Source organism: Equus przewalskii, chromosome 2, assembly GCF_037783145.1.
Source record: "Equus przewalskii isolate Varuska chromosome 2, EquPr2, whole genome shotgun sequence".
NCBI classification, from domain to species: domain Eukaryota; kingdom Metazoa; phylum Chordata; class Mammalia; order Perissodactyla; family Equidae; genus Equus; species Equus przewalskii.
In genome coordinates this window covers 31,822,886-31,846,775 of record NC_091832.1, presented here as the reverse complement: position 1 = coordinate 31,846,775, position 23,890 = coordinate 31,822,886, and the positions used below count along the sequence as shown (strand labels likewise).

At 57.9% G+C, this 23,890-nt stretch overlaps 1 protein-coding gene across 6 annotated transcripts in view; it reads left to right on the top strand.

Annotated features, from left to right (window-relative positions):
- Positions 1 to 23,890, top strand: part of EPHB2 (EPH receptor B2) — a 181,088-nt gene that overhangs the window by 56,584 nt on the left and 100,614 nt on the right. For all 6 annotated transcript variants that reach the window (XM_070598671.1, XM_070598661.1, XM_070598691.1 and 3 more), the window contains exons 2-3: positions 3,409 to 3,473; positions 6,513 to 7,197. In XM_070598671.1, coding sequence (XP_070454772.1) covers positions 3,417 to 3,473; positions 6,513 to 7,197 — 742 coding nt within the window. In that variant the 5' untranslated portion in view covers positions 3,409 to 3,416. The remainder of the gene's footprint in view (positions 1 to 3,408; positions 3,474 to 6,512; positions 7,198 to 23,890) is intronic.

Sequence of the window (23,890 nt, the reverse complement as noted above, 5' to 3'; positions counted from 1 at the left end):
TGACCTGGGTTGAGACTTCCCAGATGAGAATTCGGGCAGGCAAAGATGGTGCGGAGAGGGAACAGTATGCATGAGGTGCAGGGGCGAGAGAGGGCAGCACACTGTCTGCGCAGCTGGAGCACAGCTTGTGGATGGAGTAGACGTGTGAGCTCCGGCGAGGCCCTGAGCCTTTGGAAGACTCGGTTTTCCCGTCTGTGAAACAGGACAGTATCAACTATCTCTTGGCATTGTTGTGAGAATGTCTGTGAGGGTATCTGGCTCCCAATAGTCAGGGTCTCTGTCTCAGGGGACATGACTTCCCTCCCTTCATAGATGTGTGGGATTAGAGGGGAGGTGTCTGGGGGTGATGAGGAGAAGGAAGGAAGTGCCGGTGGTAGAAATAGGGCTTGGCTTCCTGAACCCCCCTGGGGTCCTGAGGCAAGAACTGCCAACTCCAGACTCCCCCCGGGAACTGAGTTTGACTCTTGTGCTTGGTTTGAGAGGAACAAAGAGGCAACGCAGGGCATCCAAGAGGGCCGCCTCCCCAGAAACTGCGGCTCTCAAGCGAGAGGCTGACGTTTGTCGTCGTTGGCAGACATGGTCTAGGGGGGAGCGGGGAGCCAGGCAGCCTGAGCGGGAGCCTCTTGGACCCGCCTGCCCTTCTGGGGCCACCTGATGAGCTCAGAGGAGATGCGTGTGTTCAGGGTCAGTAGCAGTCGCTCACTGACGAGCTGCTTGTTCTGGGCTCCAAGCTAACACACTTCCCGTCATACTGAGTCCTCCTGTCCACACTCGGAAGGTCTCATGGATGTTTGCCAGGTGAGGAAACCGAGGCTGAGAAAGGTTACGAGTCCAAGGTTACAAAGCAAGTAGGTGGCTGAGCGGGGGTTAGAAGCGAAGTCTCTGACCTCCTGACCCCTAGTTATCTGCTCTGCTCACTGCCTTTTCTGCAGGGGGTGGAGGGACATGTCGTCATTGAAAAGCAAAAGGCCCGGGCAAGTGGGGGGAGTGCGCCCGTGTGTCCCCTCCCGCCACAGCCCTGAGGGCAACAGCTTCCAGGCAGAGCCCGGGACTGCCGTGGCAGGAAGGGAACACGGCGGGCGCCCACCTTCTCGCATCCTCCAAGAAGATGCACCCACTGCACACTCCCCCTTAGCCCATTCCTGTCTGAACCGGCCAGCCCACCCACCTCCAGTCCTTTGAGATCCTCCCCTTGCTGGTTCCAGGTGTGGTGGGAGGCAGAGGGGGCAGTGGGGCCCCAGGGTCCGAGCACCCCTTTCAGTGTGTGACTTTTGGCAAGTCATTTGCCCTCCCTGGGCCGAAGTTTCCACCATACAATGAGGATGTCAGTTCATGGCCCCTCCTCTGGGCCGTGGAATCCTCTAGAGCTTGGCCTCTGGGTCAGCCCAGGAATCCAGCCAAGGGGTGGGGCCACCTGCTTGGCGGGCTTGCCTCCCCCGCCCGACCCCGTTCTCGTCCCAAGCAGAGTCTCTCCTCTTCCTTGTTCGACACAGCTCCCAGCAGCTGTTCCTCGGGCCCAGGCAGAGAGCCCGGCCTGGCGCGTCTCTGGCTGAGGCCGATGAGAGAAAACAGGTTAAAAGTTCAGCCCTTGTTCTCTCCAGGAAGAAGAATCTGTAGCATTCGGAGTGTGAAAAGGAACCCTTTTTTCAGCTCCAAAGAAGCGCAATAGAACTTCCCTCCAATTTGCCATTAAAAAGACGCCCTTGGCACTGGACTCCACTGTCCCTGGCACCCCCACCCCCGTCTCCAGCCCCCAACGCAAAGGGACACAGTGACCGCAAACACGAGCCACAGGCGGTCATGGGGACGCTGCTGCATCCTCTCTTGTCAGCTCGCGGGTCTGACGGGGGTCACCTCCGGCTAAGTGCTTCCTCCCATCCCCGCCCTCCAATCCACACTGCCCCTGCCCCAGTTCAAGACCTTGTTACTCCCATTTCCACCTTCACAGTGGCCTGGAGACGGGGCACCCTGCCCCCACGCTCCTTGCCCTAGTTCATCCAGCCCAGGCTAAGTGTCTAGAAATTTACAGGGTCAGAGGCAGAATACCTGCACCACCCACTCTGCCACCAACTCCTCTGTGATCTTTAGGAAGTCTCTTCTCCTCTCTGTGCCTCAGTTACCCTGTCTCCAAAAGGATAGCATCTGAAAAGGTGGGTCTCGGTCACCTGGAGTGCCGTGGGAGAAGCATCATGTGCCACAGAGTGTGGGGATTGATTGGCGATGTCTGCCCTGGCACAGAATTGGAGGATGGCAGCAAGCCTGCCTCTCATCCACCCTCCCTGAGCTAGGTGGTGTGGAAGGGTCAGCTCTGACTTTCTAGGTCTCTCTGCCTACTCTCTCGTAGCTATTTGTATGCACACCTCATTTCCACACCAGACTATGAACCGCTCCAGCATAGGGTCTTGGTGTTCTCCCTTATCTGTCTTAGGGTACCCAGCACAGCGCCTGGTACCTAATGGGCATCAGGATGTATTTGTTGAATGAATGCGCACAAGAGGCCAATTTAAATCTGCTCAGTGCCTTGCAATTCAGTTCGAAGTGGTTTGAAGCCCCTGTGGCAGGGAAGGGATGGCGGGTCCTGAGCCTGATCTGGGATGAATAGGGGTCTCTCTGACCCTGTGGTCTCCTTCCCTCCGGCTGCTGGAATGAAGGGAGGCAAGTGGGGCCCTGGCTGGTTCAGAAGCTGATCTGAGTCTCTTGAGTTCCCGGAGGGCAGGTGACGAACTGGCCCCACTGGGCACAGTGCTGGCCCTCAACACATCTCCACCCCCAGGGCCGTCCTAGGGGCGGAGTTGGTCAAGCCCTGGGGGAAGGGGCCCCGGGATGGGGACTCGAGGGAGGACTCCAGTCCCCAGAGAAGAGGGGAGGGTATCCCTGACAGGAAGTGTGGGCCAGAGGGCTGAGCTGGGGAACTGATGGGGCTCAGCTGGGACACAAGGGCAGCCCCTCTAAGGCCCATGTTCCAGTTTTTGAAAATTTGATGCAAGCGAAAAAGCACACAGGCGCCCTCGGTTTGACAACATTTCGAGGGTTTCCTTGTGGACTCTCTGAAGCCCACCCTGGAAACCCAGGTTAAGACCCTTCCAGATCAGAAAGGGAGGGAAGGGGGCGGTACCTAGGTTGGTGGGACATGATTGGTCGAGAGGTTGGGCGTGGCCATATGTAGAAGGGATGGAATTGGGCCCTGGAGGAACGGAGCCAGACAATTGGCTGGAGCGTGGGAGTGGGTAGGGTTATGGAGCGGGGGCAGGACCTAAAGGGAGGTTGATCTATAGAATTAGAGCCAGATTTGTTTGGAGCCATGGAAGTAGGTGGCGCTCTGTAAAGAAGACCCTCGAGGGGTGGGGTCTTGGGGTGATTGACAGCTCTTGGCAGGAGGGCCTGCGTGACTCTTTGCTCTCCCCGCAGAAACGCTGATGGACTCCACCACTGCCACGGCGGAGCTGGGCTGGATCGTGCATCCTCCATCAGGGGTGAGTCAGTGGTCCCCAAACCCTGCCTGGTCCCCCAGGATACCTCGGGTTCTGCTGCGGGGCCTGGATGCTCCCTCACGTTCCAGCCCTTTTCCCTTTTCAGGGCCCAGGGCGCGGCCTCTCATTGCCCCACCTGCCTGGTCCCCTACCGTTGATGGAGCGCCAGTTACCATGACAACATGCTGGATGCATTTAGCTCCCCGATGGAATCCTCAGGGTGAGGCTGAGAAGTAGGTGCTGGCACTACCCCCATTTTACAGATGAGGGAAGTGGACTGTCACTTCCCGAGCACCCACTGTGTGCCAGATACTGTATCAAGCACCTTACACACATCCTCTCCAGTCCCATGGGGAGGAATCACCTCCGTTTTATAGGTGAGGAAACTGAGGCTCAGAGAGCTGTAGCCACCTACCAGGAGCCCTACAGCTGGTAAGTGATGGGGCTCAGGTTTGTGTCCAGGGCTGTGACCGAGTTTCCTGGGCGTTCTTTCTGGGTCCCCCATCACCCAAGGCTCTGCCTGCCTGAGCTCTTATCATCCCGCTTCCTTGGGTCCAGTGGTCTGAGCCCATCTGACACCCAGCGCAGTGCTTACACACGGGCTGTGGAGTCAGATACTCCTGAACTTCTGCCGCAGTTTTGCCACTCACAGCTGTGTGATCTGGGGTCAGTTCCTTAACCTGTCTGAGCTTCAGTTTCCTCATCTGTAAAATGGTGATGATAATGTCTTCCTCACAGGACCGTTGTGAGGTTTTCCTGAAATGTGTCTAGCACCGTGCCTGGTGTAGAATGGGCTCCCAATAACACGTAGCTCTAACATCTGTCACCATCGTCACCGTCATCGGCTTTAATATCATTCCTTCCTCATCTCCCTCGTCTCTGGGGAGGGCCCTGGGCTCCCACAGCCCGGCCTTCCCCTCCCCCCATTCCAGCTCCTCTGCTGGGACTCAGCTGCTGCCCCAGGAGCCGCCCCCCCCCCCCCGCCACCCCCCTCAGGCCTCGCTCTCAATAGGCAGGGCCCAGGGTCAGGCCTCTTTCTGTGGCTCTTTCTTGTCACCAATTTTCCATCTGCGCAGGCGGCTGGGCCCACAGCCCCACCCTGCCGGTAATGAGGCCAGGCTGGGCTGCAGGGCCCCCGGACGCAATTATTTGGGGTGTTCAGGCTGCAGGGCCTTTGCATGTTAATTAGAGAGAGGGGAGAAAGGCAGAGTGCTCTAATTAAGTGCTCTAATTAAGTTCTGAAGAAGAGCAGTGGTTGTAACAAGGGGCTGACTTTGTCACATGGTGCCACCAAAAAAAAAAAATTAAATGCAATGTAGGGAGTTTCAGAGCCGCCATTGAAGTAGAGGCCGGGCCAGCAGGCTCCAGCTCGGCCTTCCCCACGCACGCCTTTCACAGCATCGTCCCTCCCCAGCCCAGCAGCCACTGCTCCGCCCTGCGCAGACTTGGCCCAGGGAATATGAAAGAGGCAAAGGGACAAAGAATGCCCACTTGGGGGTGACACCTCTCCCATCACCTGCCTCCCTCACCAACAGTCACATTTGGCAGCTGGGGAAATAGAGGCCCAGAGAGGGGAGGTGACTTGCCGAAGGCCACACCTCAAGTTTGCAGAGCTGGGACAAGACCCAGGACTCCTGGCGCACTGTTGGGTCCTCGTGCGTCGAGGCAGCCTGGGCAAGCACGTGAATGGGTCTGAGTCTGTGTGACTTGGGCCAAGTGGTCTCAATTCTCTGGTCTCTACTCCGTCATTTGTAAAATGGGGATAGCCATGTGTACCACGTGTGCTAATTATGACAAGGAAATGAGAGCCTGTCCCAGCCCCGCCCCTGGCCCCACATGGGTGGGAGGCGGCGCTCCGCTGTTGGGGCTCTTTGGGGTCTCGCCTTTTTGGGTCCACCCCAGGTGAAGCCAGCCCCACAAGGAGACACAGGAGAAGGCGGGAGCAGTCGCTCCCCTCAGCGAGCGTTCAGTCCCCCTGGGGAGAGCAAGCCAGGAGGGCTGGAGGGCCCAGCTCTCACCCAGGCAGATCGCGCCCAACACCCAAGGGAGGGTCGCTGAAGGCAGACGCTGCCGCTGGAGGGAGAACCTGCGGGAAGAGATCCCAGAAGGATGGACTGAGAAGTCGAGGGGGTACTCAAGGAAGGCATAAGAGTGTGAACGGAATAGCGGTGCGAGTGAGCTGGGCCTGTGAGGAGAGAACATGGGCCCGGGGCCCCTCTACTCCCCACTTTCCCCAGCCGGCCCGGCCCCTCTAGCAGGGGGCTGGGGAGCACTCAGCTGGGCGCTGAGAGCCCAGGCTGGGTCCGGGGAGGGCACAGAAGCACCTGCCCCCAGCAGGAAGAATGGGAGGTCTCCCTCCACACACCAGCTGGCCACTTCAGGCTCCAGAGCAGAGCTGGAGCCCGGGGAAGGGCCCTGTCTCCCCGTCCCTGGGGTGAGGGCTCTTTTTCCATCGGACTGGGACTCCCCAGCAGCGAGGGCTCTATCTCCCTGGTCAGACTTGGAGCCCCCAGCAGGCAGAATCTCGCCCTCCCCATCAGACTGGCAGCTCCCCAAGCACAAGGCTGTGTCTGCTCTCAGAGAGGGAACTGGCTCGGGGCGGGCCACTCCATCTTTTCCCTTCCAGGTGGGAGCTTCCCAGGAGCAGGGGCCTTGTCTCCTTTATCAGATTAGTGAACCCCGGGGGAGGGGTCACATCTCCCGTACTGACTAGGGGGGTACCAAGAGCAGGTGTGCGCCCTTCCCAGCAGATCGGCGTGTCCCCCTCACAGATGGGAGCGTTCCTCAGGGCCGAGGCCATGTCTCCCGCTCAGCTTGGGAGTTCGCTGATGGTAGGGATCATGTCTTCTTTATCAGACTGGAAGATCCCTGAGGTAGAGTCTGTGCCTCCCCCATTAGACTGGGAGGCCCCTGATGCTAGGAGTCCTGTCGTCCACCATCAGACTGGAGGATTCCCTAAGGCAGGGTCTGTCTCTCCCCTCTTAGGGCATTCCCTGGGGCTGAGCCCCTACCTCCCTCACCTGACTAGCATTTCGCCCACAGTGGGAAGAGGTGAGCGGCTACGATGAGAACATGAACACGATCCGCACGTACCAGGTGTGCAATGTGTTTGAGTCGAGCCAGAACAACTGGCTACGGACCAAGTTCATCCGGCGCCGCGGCGCCCACCGCATCCACGTGGAGATGAAGTTCTCGGTGCGCGACTGCAGCAGCATCCCCAGCGTGCCCGGCTCCTGCAAGGAGACCTTCAACCTCTATTACTATGAGGCCGACTTCGACTCGGCCACCAAGACCTTCCCCAACTGGATGGAGAATCCGTGGGTGAAGGTGGACACCATCGCGGCCGATGAGAGCTTCTCCCAGGTGGATCTGGGTGGCCGGGTCATGAAGATCAACACCGAGGTGCGGAGCTTTGGGCCCGTGTCCCGCAGCGGCTTCTACCTGGCCTTCCAGGACTACGGCGGCTGCATGTCCCTCATCGCCGTGCGCGTCTTCTACCGCAAGTGCCCCCGCATCATCCAGAATGGCGCCATCTTCCAGGAGACGCTGTCGGGGGCTGAGAGCACGTCGCTGGTGGCCGCCCGGGGCAGCTGCATCGCCAATGCCGAGGAGGTGGACGTGCCCATCAAGCTCTACTGTAACGGGGACGGCGAGTGGCTGGTGCCCATCGGGCGCTGCATGTGCAAAGCGGGCTTCGAGGCCGTGGAGAATGGTACCGTCTGCCGAGGTAAGGACCCCAGCGGGGCAGGTGCCCTGGAAGGGCGTGGAGTGGGTGTTGGCTGCAGACTCGGGCCTGGCAGCTGGGAGCGCAGGCTGGCGAGGGCGGTGGCCTGGAGTTGACCACGTGGCAGTGTGTGGACAGGGTTTGCAAAGCCGCAGCTGTGGTTCTGCTTCTCAGAGGAAGGCGTTTGAAGAGCGCTTCTTGGATGGTGGTACGTGTGCGTTCTACAGAGGAGATGAAGATGATTTTAGTCGGCATGAGGATAAACATTTCTCCTTTTAATTATTGTATGAATATTAACGATGGCAAGCGGTACTGTATGTCTTTGTTTACAAAAGGGATACGGTTTCCTTTGTAAGGAAATTCATGTCATAGTAAATAACATTGGTAAGTATAGGCCAGGCTGGGGTGAAGTGACAGAACAGGAGGAGTTTATGTCTCGCTCCGTGTTCCGCGTCCATCGTGGGTCAGCTTGGGACTCCTCCCTCTGGGAGCCAGGCGGGTGGAGCAGCCGCGGAGGAGCCTGGGATGCTGGGATCTTCGGGAGAGGTGGGGGAGAGTGTGGCGGGCCGTGCGCTCTCCACAGCTCCGCCGGGAATGGCCCACACACCACCCTGCTGCCCATTTCACTGGCCAAAGCAAGTCACACGGTTCCTTCCGGTTCAGAGAGATGGGGAACGGCAGCCCTACTGTGAGCCAGGTGTCCTGACAACACTCTCACTGTGTGCTGATAGCTGTAATTCATTTCATCCTCACGAGAACCCTGTGAGGGGAAGTGCCATTTTCTATGAAGAGGTTGAGGCCCCGAGAGCTCATACAGGCGTCTTACCCGGGTCCTGTGATTCTAAGCCACCCTCTTAACCATTGTGCCACTTGAGTTCATTTAAGGAAAAATATTGACTAAGCAATAGTACAGGTAGTGCTTGATTATGGCAAAGAACCATGAGGGTGGTTTGCAAACATGAGTTTGTAGGAGGTACTCGTGGTGCTGAGGAGGCTGTGAAGGCAGACAGACCTAGGTTTGAATCCCAGCCCTGCGGTTATCAGCTGTCTGTCCTGGGCCGAGTGTGAAACCTTCTTTCATAGGGCGTTTGTGAGGATTCAAGAACTTAAGACCTGCAAAGCATTTATACTGGTTTCTGGTACACAGTAAGAGCTTAATAAACGTTAACTAAGTGAGATGATGTATGCAAAGCCCAGCCTGCCGCAGGTGCTCCATGGAGTGAGCTGTGATGGTGATGCTGGAGGTATAGGAGATTTGAACCTCTCTGTGCCACTTCCTCTTGCCTTCTCCGTTGGACTCGGATCCTGGGTGCTTCAAATGCCAGGCTAAGAGTTTGGACCCTGTCCTGGGGGCCCTGGAGAGCCAGTGGAAGTTCAGCCTGGGGCGATTGCAGTGACCCTTGTCTTGGTAAAGTGCTGTCACAGCCACCGTCTCTGTGGCTCCTCCTCCGTGCTCTGAGGCAGCATCTAAAGGTCTCTGGAAGGATAAGGGGGGTGCACGGGACGGGAGCAGCAGCCTGTAGGGAAGCTGTTGCCGTGATCTCAGAGATGCTGGCTGGTTTGACTGGGCGTCCAGGGTGCCTGAGAAGAGGAGGGGCGGAACCATGGGGCGTCTTGGCAGTGAGTCGGACGAGACGTGGAGACCGGTTGGAAGGGGGAGGTGGGGGAATCCGACGGACGGGGAATTCCAGCTTTCGGGGAGATGATGGTCCTGGACAAGCACTGGGAAGCTGGGAGAAAAGGCTGGTTTGTTGTGGGAGAGAACAGATTGGGTTTTCTGTACTCAAGTGTGAACGTGCACAGCCTTGGGAGATGGCAGGCCATGGGGGCAGAATCACTCACTCACTGCTCATTGTTTATTCACTCATCAAACCTTCCCTGCGCCTGCTGTGTGTCAAACCTTGTGCTGAGTGAGCATCAGGTAAGACAGAGAAGAATCCAGCTGTGGCCCTGCCCTCGAGGAGCTGATGACTAAATGAACAAGCAGGGAATGTGTCAGACTTGCTTTAGCAGGAGCTGCTCAGGCTGCAGTGGGCACAGAAAAAGAGGGAGGGCTTCACAGAGGAGGTGACACTGGAGCCGAGTCTTGGGAGATGGATGTGTTGACTAGGTGGCCAGGCCTTCTGGAGGATGGATAGGCATGAAAAAAGACCTGGGGCCGTGAATGAGTGTGGCCCTTTCGGGGGACCCGTAAACTTTATGTGCCTGTGGCTAAGGGCTCGGGGGGCTGTAGGAAGAATTGTTGCTGGAATGAGATGAGGAGGTGTATTATTTCTCTCTTGCTGCATAACAAGTCACCCCAAAATTTAGCAGCTTAAAACAACAAACGTTTATTATCTCTCAGGGCCTGAGGGTCAGGCGTCCAGGTGTGGGCACCCCAGGCTCCAGGTCTCCCCTGAGGTTGCAGACAGGCTGGCGGCTGGGGGCTGCAGTTTCATCTGAAGGCCCGAGTCGGGAGGGATCTGCTTCCACGCTCGCTCTCGCGGTTGTTTGCGGGCCTCGGTCCCTCGCCACATGGCCTCTCATGTGTGCAGTGGCTTCCCCAGAGTAAGCGATCCGAGAGAGCGTGAGAGAGCACCCAAGATGGAAGCCACCGTCTTTCTATAACCTCATCTCAGAAATGAGGTCTTATCACTTCTGCTGTATTCTCTACATGAAAAGTGAGTCACCAAATTCAGCCTGCACTCCAGGGCAGTGAGGTGCACAGGCTGTGAATGAGGGGGGGTGGGGGTCACGGGGGCCATAGCAGAGGTTGCCCGTCACAGGCAAGTTATTGGAGTCCAGCTTCTCCTTGCAAATGGTGGGGCTCGAGGTAATGCTAGGACAGAGTTTCCAGCACTGGCTCCCCGCCACTCCCCTCTTCCCCCCACCCCCCCAGATCTACAGCTTCCCCAGGCTCAGGCCCAGCCCAGCCGGCCGCTGGGTGCGAGTGGGGGCCAGTTAAGGTGTGATTAATGAGCTCCGGGAGCCAGAAGGACACCAGCTGCTGCTGTGGCCTGTGCAGCAGCCACCCAGATGTGGGGCTGCTCCAGCCCAAGTCCCGCGGGCCGGCCCAGAACGTGTGGGAATGGTGATTGCAGCTCACATCTGAGTGCTTGGCACAGTGCTTTCTCCCCCTCTCGCTCAGGGGTTCTCAGCCCTGACTGTGCCTCCGAATCCGCTGGGAAGGTTGCTAAGACGCAGATTCCTGGGTCTGGCATGAGCCCCTCCCCCAGGTCTGGTTATGTGGCTCTAAAGTGGGGCCAAGAGTCAGCATTTTTAAGCAAGCAGGGCTGATGCTTTTGTAACAGGACCATTAGCTCAGACACACGATGCGATACCACATCCTTGGCCAGACGGAGCAGGAATCAAGGCCAGACAATGACCACAGGCCCAGCCCTGCGGCCACCCCAGGGAGCATCCACCCTAAGGGGATGGGAGGGGACGTTAGCAGAATCTCTGGGTGGGTGGGGTTTGGAAAGATCCATTTAATATGGAAACATAATTTGATAGGGAAACTCCATGGCTCTGTTAGTACACACTAGAGAACAGAAGGCTGGAGAAAGTCTTCTCGGCGGATGGGGAGGCAAGTCCTCGTGGGAATGGGAGCCATCCCAGGGGTGGGCAGTGGTGGGTGGGGGGTCCCAGTGCACTGGGTGGTTCACGAAACTACAGGTTAAATGTACTCGATCTGACCGACTTCCTCGGGTGTCTGCTGTGTGCAGGGCACAGCGGGGCGGGAGGGGCCTGGGGAAGCCAGTCCACCGTTCATGTTAACAAGCATGCATCGAGTACCCTCTGTATGCCCCTTAGCCCTCCAACAGACACTTACTGAGTACCTTCTATGAGTCAGGCACATACCGGTGCTGCAGGACACAGAAGTGAACAAGACGGACACGTTCACTGCCCTCCCAGAGGTTTTAGTCTGGGTGGGTGGATACGGGAAAGATGGAGGGAAAAAAGTAAATTAACAAATAAGTAAAATAGTTACAGACTGTGATGAGTAAAAGGAAAGAAAACCAAGGGCAACAGGGGCCGGCCCAGTGGCGCAGTGGTTAAGTGCGCATGTTCCACTCCAGCGGCCCGGGGTTTGCCGGTTTGGATCCCGGGTGTAGACATGGCACCGCTTGGCAAGCCATGCTGTGGTAGGCATCCCACATATAAAGTAGAGGAGGATGGGCATGGATGTGAGCTCAGGGCCAGTCTTCCTCAGCAAAAAGAGGAGGATTGGCAGCAGTTAGCTCAGGGCTAATCTTCCTCAAAAAAAAAAAAAGGAAAATTGAGGGCAAGAGTAGAGGTCAAAGGGAGGACCTGCTTCAGCCAGGTGGTTCAGGGAAGGCTCTTGGAAGAGGTGTCCTTTCAGCTGACAGGGGCCGCCCTGGGAAAGCTGGAGGAGAGCACCTGAGACTCAGGGTTTGGCCTGAAGTGGCTCCTAGGCGAGCCGGGGACTCAGACACCCTGGGAACAAGGCAGAGCATGAAGTCTATCCAGACAAAGCACGTTGAGAATATGAGGAAGATGGCATCTTTTCTGACTGGGAGTCTAGGAAGGCTTCAGGGAAGAGGTGGCATTTGAATTTGGCCTTGAAGAGTAAGTAGGATCTGGATGGGTGAAGAGGGGAGGGCATTGTAGGTCGTGGAGCCACATGAATAAAGGCCTAAGGTCTGACGGGATGGGGCATGTCTGTGGGTGTCGTGTGCCCTACTGGGTGCAGGGGCTTAGGCACGGCTGTCCCTCTCTGTTCATCTGCTCAGTTTATGGCGCCCCCACATACGCCTGCCAGGTGGGGCACTCCTGGGACTTCCTTCAGAAGAACTCTCCCCGCCATCCTCCGGGCCCCAGCCTCCTCAAGATCACAATCCCTGCTTGGCCTTGCCCGCAGTGGATCCGCTGGAGGTGACGGGATGGTGGCCCTGGAATCCCTGCCCTGCAGCAGCTGCTCCCACCCAAGACCCCGAGTCTGTTTCCCAGATGTTTATGGGTTTGATTATGTGTGTGTCCTGCCTCGGTGTCTCCAAGTTTGTCTCTGTATCCCTATTTCCCTTGGTTTCTCTTTCCTACCTCAGCCCCCACTTGTCCCTGTCCATCGGGAGCCCCCACTCCACCAGCCACTGTTGGGGGCCCTACCGTCCTCTCTCCTGCTGCCAGACGCCGCCCCCCCCCGCCCACCCCCCCCCCCCCGCCCCGACGGACCAGGAGGCGGCTCCACAGGGGGTGTGGCTGCTGTGGTCCCATCGGGGCATCATGGGATTTTTAATATTCGGCTTGGACAGCGAGAGGGGCTGCGGGCCAGCGGGAGGGGGCGGTTGCACGCATGCACACATTGCTGCCCTGGCTGCAACTCAGACTTCCCAGCTCCCAGCTGCCGGGCTTCTCCTCCCAGCCTCTCCCCCGCCCTGCCCCACTTGGCAGCCCCCGGCCCGCTCTCTCCCCCACCCATGGCCTCTCCTTGACCTTGGAGACCTGGTTTCCAACCCCAGCTCTGCCTCTCACTAGCTGTGTGACCTTGGGCGAGCAGCTGACCCTCTCCCAGCCTTTATTTTCTCATCTGTAAAACAGAATAAATAGGAGGGCTGCTGTGCAGAGTCAATGAGAAAATACCTAGAAAAGTGTTATAAAAACAAGAATCAGGACTTTTACCAACACCGTCTTTTGCCTGTGAATGTTTTTTTCCCTGATGAGCATTTTGTTTTGAGGAAAAAATAACTTCCTTATCACGAAAGCAATGCAGCTTATTTGTAGGATCTTTAGACATTACTGAGAAGCAAAAAGGAGAAAATTAAAATCACCCAGAAAGAACCACTGTTAACAGACTGGGGTGGATCCTTCTAGGTGTACTTATGAGTTTTTACACGTATTGATTTTTTTTAAAGAAAAAATAGACTCCTGATAAAAATACACGAGGGATTTTGACTAATTCGTATTTTGTGGACGTTTTTCCACGTCATGTTAGATCTACAGCATCATTCTGGGAGCCTCTCAGACTCCGTAGGTGGAGCTCGCATCGTTTATTTACCAATCCTCTGTTGATGGACATGAACACTGCTCACGGGGCGCAGTTTTCGTTCTTAACCATGATCCTGAAGCTGGGATGGGCCCCATGGTCGCTCTGTCGTTTGGCCCGCTGCTAGTATTTGCATAGGATACGTCTCCGGGTGTGGAATTGTGGGGTCAAAGGGTGTGTACTTTTTTTAGAGCTTTTGACACGCTTTGCCGAAGGAGCTCCAGAAAGGCTGGGCTGAGGTACCCTCCTGGCCGCAGCCTTCGCGGGCCTTTTTCCCGGCGTGCTCACCAGCCTGGGATCTTATGCCTGTGACTTTATTTTCTGTTTTTCTCCCAGAATCTTGTGTTTCCCCAGCCAAGGGAGGGAGGGGCCGGGAGTCCTCTCTGGACCCTCAGAGTGGGATCCTGGGCCACCCTCGGGGCGGCCTCTTTCCCGCCCGGCTCTCGGCTCCAGCCCTTCCCACAGAGGCTGGACCAGTGGCCCAGATGTGTCTGGCAAGTCTGCGGGGGTGGGGTGCGGTCAGTCTCCGGGGCAGGAGGAGAGAGGCCGCCAGCTGGCAGAGCTGTGCTGGGGGAGGGTGTGCGCGTTGGAATGCTGGGTGGGAGGCGAGGCCCAGACCCCCACACGGAAACAGAAAGTTCTGCTGCTTCTCTTTAAGAACAGGGTGGAGATGCCCAGCTGAGGGGGGCGGGGTGCTAGGCACTTTCTGCAGACCCCCAAGCTCAGGCCTGGGCTGAGACCATGCAGGCCAGCTTTTTGGGAGGGGCATCGGATGGGGACCCCGGCCAAGGCACTCAGGCTATTCAGGTCTTTGTTCTTAAAAATTGGAAGTACCCCAGTCCCCCACGTCTCCTTTCTTATATGGTCTCAAAGCATCTGTGCTTGTTCACAACTGTCCATCCATCTGTCCATTCATTGGTCCACCTGTCCGTCCATCCAGCCAGCCAGCCATCAGACATCCTCTGAACACCAGCTTCTGATTTTTTTGCTGCTTAGAGGGGTCGGCGATGTCTTCATAGAGGACGGGGACACTAACACATATCGAGTGCCCGTTATGTGCCACACATTGGGGTCCTTGGAAAGATCAGTCATGGCCCCCACCCTCAGGGACCACCCAGTCTAGAGATGTTGACAGACATGTCTGCGGATCTGCGGACAGGGAAGGTGGACAAAGCACCCAGCCCATCCAGGGGAGTGTCAGCCAGGGCTTTGGTGGTCAGAGGAAGGCTTCCTGGGAGAGGAGCTGTTCAGGTGGAGCTGAGTGAGGAGCAGGAGCTAGCCGGACAAGGAGGAGGTGCAAAGGCCCAGAGGCAGCAGGGTGGGTGCTCCTGAGAAGCGTGGGAGGCTTGCTCCGGCCCTCTGTCGTCTCCGAGTCGGTTGATTGGAAGGATCTGGATGTCAGGACATGGGGTGGATCTTAGTATTTCTTCCTGCGTCTAGGCAGGAGATATTAGATACTTTTGGCTCCAGAACCTCGTAACAGCTCCATCATTTTTCACGCAAATAACACTCCCCAGGCACCGACTATGCAGCCGTCCCTGGGCCAGGCGTGGGAACTGCAGAGATGAGGATGGCCCTTCTTGTCCTCCAGTCTGGGGTGGGGGAGACAGCCCAGCCATGGCTACAGCCTTGGGGCACTTAGCAGGGAATCCAGGGAGAGCTGGGGAGGCTTCCTGGAGGAGGAGCCATTTTCTCAGGGCTTCGGAGAATGGGAGGAACTGAGGGCAGGAATTAGTCCAGAAAAAAGATGTTCAGAAATGATACTGATTTTTTTTAACCCTAGCCTCTTGCTGACCCCAGACGAGATTCAGCCATCCGGGGGCGGGAGAGTAGAAGAGCCGTGTTCCTGGCCACAGGAGAAGGGCAGAGGGCTGGGCTTTAAGTCCACGCTGTCAAAGGGCCGAGTGAGGCAGAGGCTACAAGGAGTCCTGAGAGGCTTGGAGAGGGCCAGGGCTGGGGCGAAAGGGGCCTCCGGTGCCCAGCGCTGGGCTCCGTTATCTTGTTGAATCTTCTGTTGATATGCTTAGCTCTGTTTTACAAATGATGCAATTGAGGTCCAGAGAGGGTCAGCTAGTTGTCCAAGCTCACACAGCCAGTGAGTAGCAGAGGCACAATGTGAACACAGCTTTCTCCAACTTGCTGGGACAACTTATTAACCAGAGGGGGCCGAAGCCTGAAAGGACTCTGCCCATCCCCACCGCTGTTACCGAGGGGCCCCTGAGATGGTGGAGGTAAAGGGTTTGACAGATAACCGACAGAGTGGCTCACGTGCGGGACTGAGTGACTTCAAAGGACGAGGGGGCCACCCTCGTGGGGCAACCAGAAGGGCTTCAAGGGGGAGGAGGGCGGCCCGTGGCTGAACCTTGAAGGAAGTGTTGCTTTCGTATCAAGAGACATCGGGCAGGATGGAGCTGGGTCCCCGCACGAAGGCTCCTGGGTGGGGAACCGGTATGGGCCTCCTCTCTCTGTGCCAAGGGAGCAAAGATCCTCCTGGAAGGCGGCCCACCCGGCCCTGGCTGACCTCTGGCCAGAGAGAAGATTCCCCCCGCCCCCCACACAGCTTTCCCCCAACGCCCCCTCCCTACAGGGCCCCTGTCGAATCCCCCACAGATCAGGAGACGGAGACCGGGCCCAGAGTCACAGCCTCGGAGGGGGCAGAGGCAGGCGTCTGCTCTCGTGCCCCCCATTTCTGATTTTCCCTGCTTCTCGGAGGAGGTGGCAGAAAGGCTTTGTAGCAGGAGCCGGGGGCTCACCTGTGTCAGGAGCCTCCTGTGGACCGGGCAGCTCCTCCCTCGGGCCTCCCGTCGGGGTTAGGCATCCTCGTTCCTGTTAACAGAAGAGGAAACTGAGGCTTGGAGAGGGCGAGCAGCTTGTCCAAGGTGACACGGTTAGGAAGGGGTAGGGTTTGAACCCAGGCCGCCTGACCCCGGAGCCCCTGCGCTGTCCTCTCTCAGCCCCAGACCCGGGTCAGACCCCAAAGGCACGGGGTGGACAGGTTTGGTGGCAGCTGCCTGCCTCCGGAGCCATAAACAGCTGGGGCAGCTCCCTCCCTCCAGCCGCGCCTTTTCATCTGGGCTGCTTCGGGATCTGGCGAGAGAGGCCCGCCCGTTTATTGAGGAAGTTTATGCATTTAACAGTTTAAGCCTTTCTAAGCCTGCGGTACAACAGGATTTGGGAGCCGTTAACAATTCTGTGTGGTTAAGAGATTTTCATTGCTCTGCAGCTGCTGGCTTAGGCCCACAGGCCCGCTCGGGCCTCAGCCGCACCCTGCTGGGGAGCCCCTCCCCGGGGGCCCTTTGTCCTCAGCCTCCCTCTCCCAGCTCCAAGCCTCCATGTAGGAACTTTGACCTCAGAGGAGGAACGGAGGCCCAGAGAGGGGAAGGGAGTTGCCCAAGGCCACACAGCAGGTGAGAGGCTTGAACGGAGACCTGCCTAGCAAAGCCTGCCCCCACCCCCAACTGCCTTTCCCTGGGATGGAGGGCTTACAAAGCCCCCCTAAAACCAGCCTCGATCCGAGGAAGGCTTCTGGGCAGGGAGGGGCTGGGGGGCTTGCCTAGGTTCGTTCACCTTGTCAGGTACAGAGCCGGGATCAGAACTCGGGGCTCCGGAGTCCTAATGAGAATTCTTCACACCACACCGAGCTGGGGTTTTTTCCATAGCTTGGGGGGAAATGCCATTTGTAATTATAATGTCTTACATATGCACAGTATTTATTTACTTACACCCTGCCTTGTTCCAGAGGAGATTAGAGGCTGCTTTTGTGTAGCATTTGGTCTCACCCTATGAGATGCTTTGATCTGAGTGATGTGGAGGGAGAGAAGCAAGGCGAAGGGCATTACGCTGTTCTAGAGACCAGGGAACCCAAAGCCCAGGGAGGACCAGGGCCGCCCTGCACGCCGCGGGCAGAGCTGCGACCAAGCCCGGTGCTCCTGGCCGTCCCTGGAGCCGCTCGTCGGCTCTGAGATGTCCCGTCACACAGCTCCCCTCTCCCCCGCCTTGACCTGCACCACTGCCAGGATGAGGCCCCCGGGGTCCCCCAAACGCCCAGGACACCTTCGTCTCCATCCCGGGTGGGAAGAGGTGGGCGGCCTCAGGGAGGGTCCCCACGGCCCAGAGAGGAGTGTGGGGGGTCTGTGGCGGGGTGTGAACCAGCCCCCACAACCATGCGGACGAACTGGCCCTTGGCTGGGCTCAGGGGGGCAGTGGTGGCAGGGATCCCCGCGAGGGGCGTGGCAGCCCTGGGACTCCCACCCGCCCTTGTATCTCTGGCTCTTTGCTCTTCACCAGGCCTCCCTGCTCTTTCTCCGCGGACCCCGTGGAGTCTGGATGGTGCCATTGGTTTTTTGTTTTTGTTTGTTTTTAGTTGTGTGTCTGTGTGAGGAAGATTGGCCCTGAGCTAACATCTGTTGCCAGTCTTCCTCTGTTTTGTGTGGGATGCTACTACAGTGTGGCTCGACAATGGTGCTAGGTCCATGCCCGGGATCCGAACCTGCTAACCCCAGGCCACCGAAGAGGAATGTGCGAACCTAACCACTATGCCACCTGGCCAGCCCCAGTGCCATTGTTTCAATCACAGGGGTTTCTTTTCTGATCATCAGCCCATCTGCCCCATTAACCACAGGCCAAGGAGATGGCCTCTGATGCACAGTCACTCCTATGTCACCAGCTTCCAAACCTGACACACTTGTCTCTCGTCCTCTCTGTCTGCCCCCCACTGCCAACAAAGGGGCCTTGGGTGACTGATCACCAGCTTCTCAGTTATGAAGAGGGAGCCCAAAGACCTTAGATGAAACGACTTGTTGGGGACCCAGCACTCAAAGTCAGGCCCCCCACCCCCAGCTCCCTGTCCCCCACTGGGAGGAAGTGACATGCAGTAGCTGAGTGCCTGCTGTACACCAGCCTCATGCCCCAGGCTTGGCGTATGGTACTTTCCTGAATCCGTACAAGTTAGGCATGACTGTTATTCTCGTTTTATAGAGGAAGAAGTGGAGGCTCAGAGAGGTTAAATAACCAGCCCAAGATCACACAGCTAATGGATGGTGGAGCCAGAAATGAAATCCAAAATCTATCCTCTTCCCACTGGCATATTTATAGTGTTTCATCATTAGTAAAATGATGAATTTTCTCACAATTTTTGTCTCATTTGGTTCTTAACAACCCTAGGACGTAAGAGGGGCATTAACCGCATTCTTCAGACGGGGAAATGAAGGATCAGCGAGGTGCAGCGAGCTGCCCAGACTCACCACTGGGAAGGGTCAGAGCTGGGACTGGCACTGGGTCAGCGGGTCAGTCTGGTGCTGACGCCCAGGCTTTGAGCCTCCCGGCCCCCTGGCTTCTGATTTCTGTGCCAGGGCCTCTCTTGAAGCCATTCGTCTCAGACCTCTGCCCCAGCATTCCCATAAAACTGCTCAGAATCAAGGCCACCACTGATGTCCATATGGCCGATGCACTGGGCAGTTCCCAGGCCCCAACTTCCCTGACCTGCCCTCAGCGTTTGACAAATGACCACAGTGTCTTCTGGGGCCACCCTCTGTCCTGGCGTCCCCCTGCCTCTCCAGGTGCTTTGGGGCCAGTTCCTGCTCATCTCCCTCCTCTCCACCTGGTCAGCTGAGCCCTTGACCCCTCTCCTCTCTCCCTCTGTGGCTGATTCCATCCAGGCCGATGGCTTCACGTGCCCTCTCTGGACTTCTCTCCAGCCAGGACCTCTTCTCTCAAGTCCAGACGCACAGACCCAGCTGCCTACTGGCCATCTCCCCGGCTCATTCCCTGCCCCTGCAGTGTGTCCTCCCCCTGAGTAGAGGCCCCTCTGCAACTGAGTCAGGTCACGCCCTCCTCTGCTCAGAACCCCCTGAAGCCCCCCATGTCACACAGAGCAAAAGCCAAGGTCCTAACAGTGGCCCACGAGGCCCTGCCCCATCTCTCCCGCCCCTCCCCCTCTGACCCATCTCCCATTTCCTCCTTGCCTCCTCCACTCCAGACACGGGCCTCCCTGGCAGGTTCTTCTACCTGGAATGTTGTTTCTTCAGCTGTCCACGTTGATTGTTCTCTCACCCTCTTCAGGTCTCTGACCAAATGCCACCTTCTCACCAAGGTCCCCCATCACGCTATTTTTTAAAGGGTGCACATGCATGCACACACGTGTGCGTGCATGCAGCCCAGCCCCCCTCCCACTTTACTTCTTTCCATTGCCCTATTGCCATCTGATGGACTGTGGGTTCACCTGTTTGTTCCATCACTACCTGTCTCCCCAGCTGGGGTGTAGGTTCAGCTCAGAAACGTGGGGACAGACGTCTTGTCCACCACTATCTCCGGTTTCTAGGCTAGAGCTTGGCTCATAGAAGGTGCTCAGTAAGTATCTACTGCAAAGCCCGCCCGCCCCGTCTCAGCACCGTACCCTCCCAACCCTGCTGTGAGGGATGTTACGAACAAAGGCCCTTGCTGGGCTCCCGAGGGACCAGCATGGCCAGATGCCCAGCAGGTCTGTCTGTCTGTGGTTGGGACAGATGTTTCTAGGCACGGATGGAGGGTCCTTATTCTAATACTCAGCATTTCCCATAAGATCACAAATCCTTCTTGGAGCTGGAGGCCTCAGAAAGCATCTTTTAGTCTTACTCATGTTTTCACAGGAACAAAGGTAACTTCAGCCCTTGCTCCCTTGCCTGCTGGGGGTCCTAGACCAGAGCCTGCTGGGGGACCCATCTCCCCACAGGAGCTTGGGGGAGCCTACTGGCTGCCCGGGTCTGTGCAGACACAGAGCTGGAGGAGGGGGAGAGGCACTGTCCAGCACGCCGAGTTTCCTGGTCAGGTTTAGACTCTGGCCCGCTGCTGTCTTGCTTGGTCAGGTCCTTTTTCTGAGCCTCAGTTTCCTTGTTGTTAAATGCGGCCGACCATCCCAGCCTCACGGGGTTTGGGCGAGGCTCCGAGGAGTTTAGGGAGCTCAGAAGACACAAGAAGGATGGGGAGGGGGGTGTTCCTGCTCCAGGAAGGGTTATTTCTCAGGGGGGCACCAGCCCCGTGCCCCGGCAGAGCTCCAGGAGTGTGTTCACGTCGGGGGGAGTGGTGGTTGGTAATGCCCTCCCAGTCACAGGCAAGCCTGGGCACACAGTGGGCGCCGGGTATGTGCTGGGGGAATGGCATGTCTTAACCAGACACAGTGCTTTTATTGGGCAGCACAGGAGGAGCTCAGAGTCGGGGGGCCTGGGTCCAGATTTGACCTCTGCCCCGTCGCCCTGGGACCCTGGTGGAGCACCCCCCCACCCCCCCGGAGCTCAGTGTCACCCTCTGTGGATGACACTAATGCACTAACAGCCTCTGATTCTGCTCTGCTTGGTCCTCACGGTGCCAACCTCGAGAGGCCAACAGTCAGCCATGACTGCCTGTGACATGGGGATAAAGACCCCCCATTACCTGTCACACCCCAGATGCCCGTGAGCAGGAAGGTCTCACCCGGTAGGTAAGAGCCAGCTGCCCAGGTTCAAATACTGCCTCCGACATTTACTACCATGTGACCCGGGACGGGTGACTCACTTCCTGAAGCTTTGATGGCCTCATCAATAAAATGGGTGTAATAGTAAATGGAATGTTACAGGCGAGGCGTGAGGACTCAATGAGATGATGAAAGGGAAGCGCGGACACAGCACCCCGCTCATGGCGTGTGGTCACTGCTGGTCGTAGCCTGGAACTTGCTGTATAAATGCTCAGGGCTGTTACCATCCCCTTCTGCAGATGAGGAAACAGGGGCTCAGAGAGAGTAAGTGACTTCCTCCAGGCCACACAGCAAGTAAGGCCCCATCACCCCTGTTGTCCGGTGGAGCATGAAGAGAGGGCTGAGTAGGGCTTGGGGGCCAGTCAGAGCTATTTCCCACCTGTGTCCCTATGTCCCCAGGGAATTCTGGGCCCAGGGCCTTATGTCACCCTGGCTGCTTCCAGGAAACCAGACTCAAGGTTCTTCCCTTAAAGGCGTCACTGTCTGACTGGCAGCATTCTAAGGACCTAAGAGTGGTCGCTGGCCTGTTGCACTGCCTGGGCAGGCTGTGCAGCTTTGGGAGCCCCACAGCCGTATCCCTGGCAACCCCAGCCATGGGCTGCCCTCCCCCCACACCCCGTTGTCAGAGCTGTCTGTGGGAGCTCCCTGGAGGCCTGGGGGGATGTGCATGCGCGCATGTGCTGGATCAGTGCAGAGCACCCCCAGCACGCATGCGTGTGCGTGTGTTCCGGCCCCGTCAGGCGTGTGCGGGTGTGAGAGTGCTTGCTGGGCCTGCTGGGAGTGTGTATGTGTGCCTGTGAATGCACAAGTGTGCCCACTGGCCTAACACCCATGGGTGCGGTTGGAACAGCTCTGGACATACGAGCAGGTACATACATTTCAGGTGTGGGGCATGACCTTACCTGCACAGGCCACCCCGGAGCCTGCTGTAAGCCATTGCTGCCCTTGTATTGTGTGTTCCTGTGTCGTGCACATGTGTGTGCAGGGAGAAGCATACTCGTGCGTGTGCTGGATCAGTCGGACCAGGGGATACAAAGGAACATGAGTGCCACACCAAACACGTGTGTGCCTCCATCCTTGCATGTGTGGGTCCCTGTCAGTGTCCTTGGGAGTGTGTGTGCACACCCACCCACAAGGAGATCAGGCCTGCGTGTAGGTATTCAGGCGGACAGGTGTACATTATATCAAGCCAGGCGTACACGAACTCGAGCATGGATATATGTGAGCATGTGTGTGTGTGCAAGGGATCAACTAGCAGAGTGTGTGCATGTGTATGTGTGGCGGGCACACACGCGCACACACACACACACTTTCTGGGGGCCAGGATGTCAGGGCCATTGATTTTCTGTCTCTTAGAGATTCCCTTTGAGGCCCTCTTCATGTCTCTTGCATGAACCAAAGTCAGCAGTTCCGACGTTCTTAGCAAATAGGGCCCGTTTTGCAGCGAGGCAGCGTGCCCGCCCACCTCCCCCGCTGGTCCTGTGCACAACACGCACACGCAGAATCTGCTCATCATTCACGGGAAAGCATGGGGGCCTGGGTGGGGAGGCGGCGAGAGCGCTGGGCGGGGGCACCTTCCTCGGTCGGGCTCTGCTGGTCTCCAGCCAGGTGGCCTTGGGCATCTCCCTCCACTGCCCGGAGCCTCCAGGTTCTCGTCGCTCGGAGGCACGGGGCGGTGGTGCAGCCGGGCCGGCCGGAGATTGTCATTCCTCTCACATCTGTCTGGGGCGTTATGTTTACACAGCACTGGCTCCTTCTTCCTGTGCGGGGAGGCTGTGTCTACACAGTACCCCAGAGCAGGGCCGGTCCTGGACGGGCCAGCAGAGGCACAGCGGTGCGTCTGGGAGGAAGGGAGGGGACACACGTGGAGGAAGGCAGTTGTGTGTCCTACTGTGTGCCAGCCCTGTGCCCCGAGCCCTGTGCTAATGTCTCTTCAACCTCACCCTGGCCACTGCCCTCTGTGGTAGCTGGTGTTATCTTCATTCCACAGAGAGGAAACTGAGGCCAGAGAACTGCAAGGACCTGCCTGCACCTCTCAAGGGGTGACAGGTGGCAAGCCAGGGTAGGGACCCAGTCCTGCCGACCCCTGAGCCTTCCCGCCGCATTCCCGGATGGCTTCCTAGAGCAGGCAGGAGTCAGAGGGCAGGCCTTGAAGGATGCCCAGAGCCCACAGTGGGCGGGATGACGGACGAGCCCAAGGCACCGTGGGAGCAGAGGTGGGGAAGCGCCAGGCCAGAGGAAGCAGGCCCCTCAGCCCCTGCCGCCTCCTCGGGCTCCCCCAGCCGTCCCCCTCCAGATGGGCAGCCCCTCTCCGCGGCAGTCTTTGTGGCCCAGGAAGAATGGCTCTCTTTATCTCCGGACGCCCCTTCTCTTTGATTCTCCTCTCCCCAGCGTTTCTGCTGACCTCTGCGTGTTGGGAATCCAATTAGACGAGCGGATGGAGAGAGTGACAGGCGCGCCGAATCCCGCCTCGGCCCCTCCGAGCACGCCCGCTGGAGCTGCAGGCAGCGCGGGGCCTGCTTGTCATGCGGGGCCCAGCGCTGGGCTTTGTGGGGATTAGCTGCCGAGGGGGTGGGGCGCTCCGCAGATGGGACCAGAAGTGATGCTGGTGAATGTCACGTCCTGGCGGAGAGTAGAGGGCCCCCCTGCTCGGCCCTGCTCGGCCCAGAACCCAGCTTGGGGAAGAGGGGAGAAGTGGGGGAGGAGGCTGGCAGGCCTTGTCAAGGAGTGGTCCCCCTGGCCTACCAGGGTGCTTGGGGAAGTGGTGGCCCCGTTGGGTTATTGGGTTCCCATTTGAGCCTTGGAGGGTCCAGGCCCAAGGCTAGACTGGAGCAGAGCTGGCAGCCAAGCCCAGGTCTGCCTGCGGTGGGGGGACAGGCCAGAATGTCCACCTCGGAGGGCCTTTGGGGGGTTGACGTGGTTGCAGGGACAGGCTATTGTCTGGAAGCTTCATTTGCAAAACACTGTATATGACTGTGGGGGAAAAATCCCAAGGAGGGGGAAGGGGCAGCCACTGAGAGATGGTGTCTAAAGAGCCACCCACCACAAACCTCTCCTTTGGCCAAGACCCTCCCTGCCCTTCCCCACCCACCACCACGAAATTACCCGCCTGGTTTACAGCTAAGGAAGATGAGGCTCCCAGCACATCAGGCCAGTTCGGGGCAGAGCTGGGATTTCTCATCCCCTCTTCATATACCCCTGTGTCACCCTGACCCCACCCCTAACCT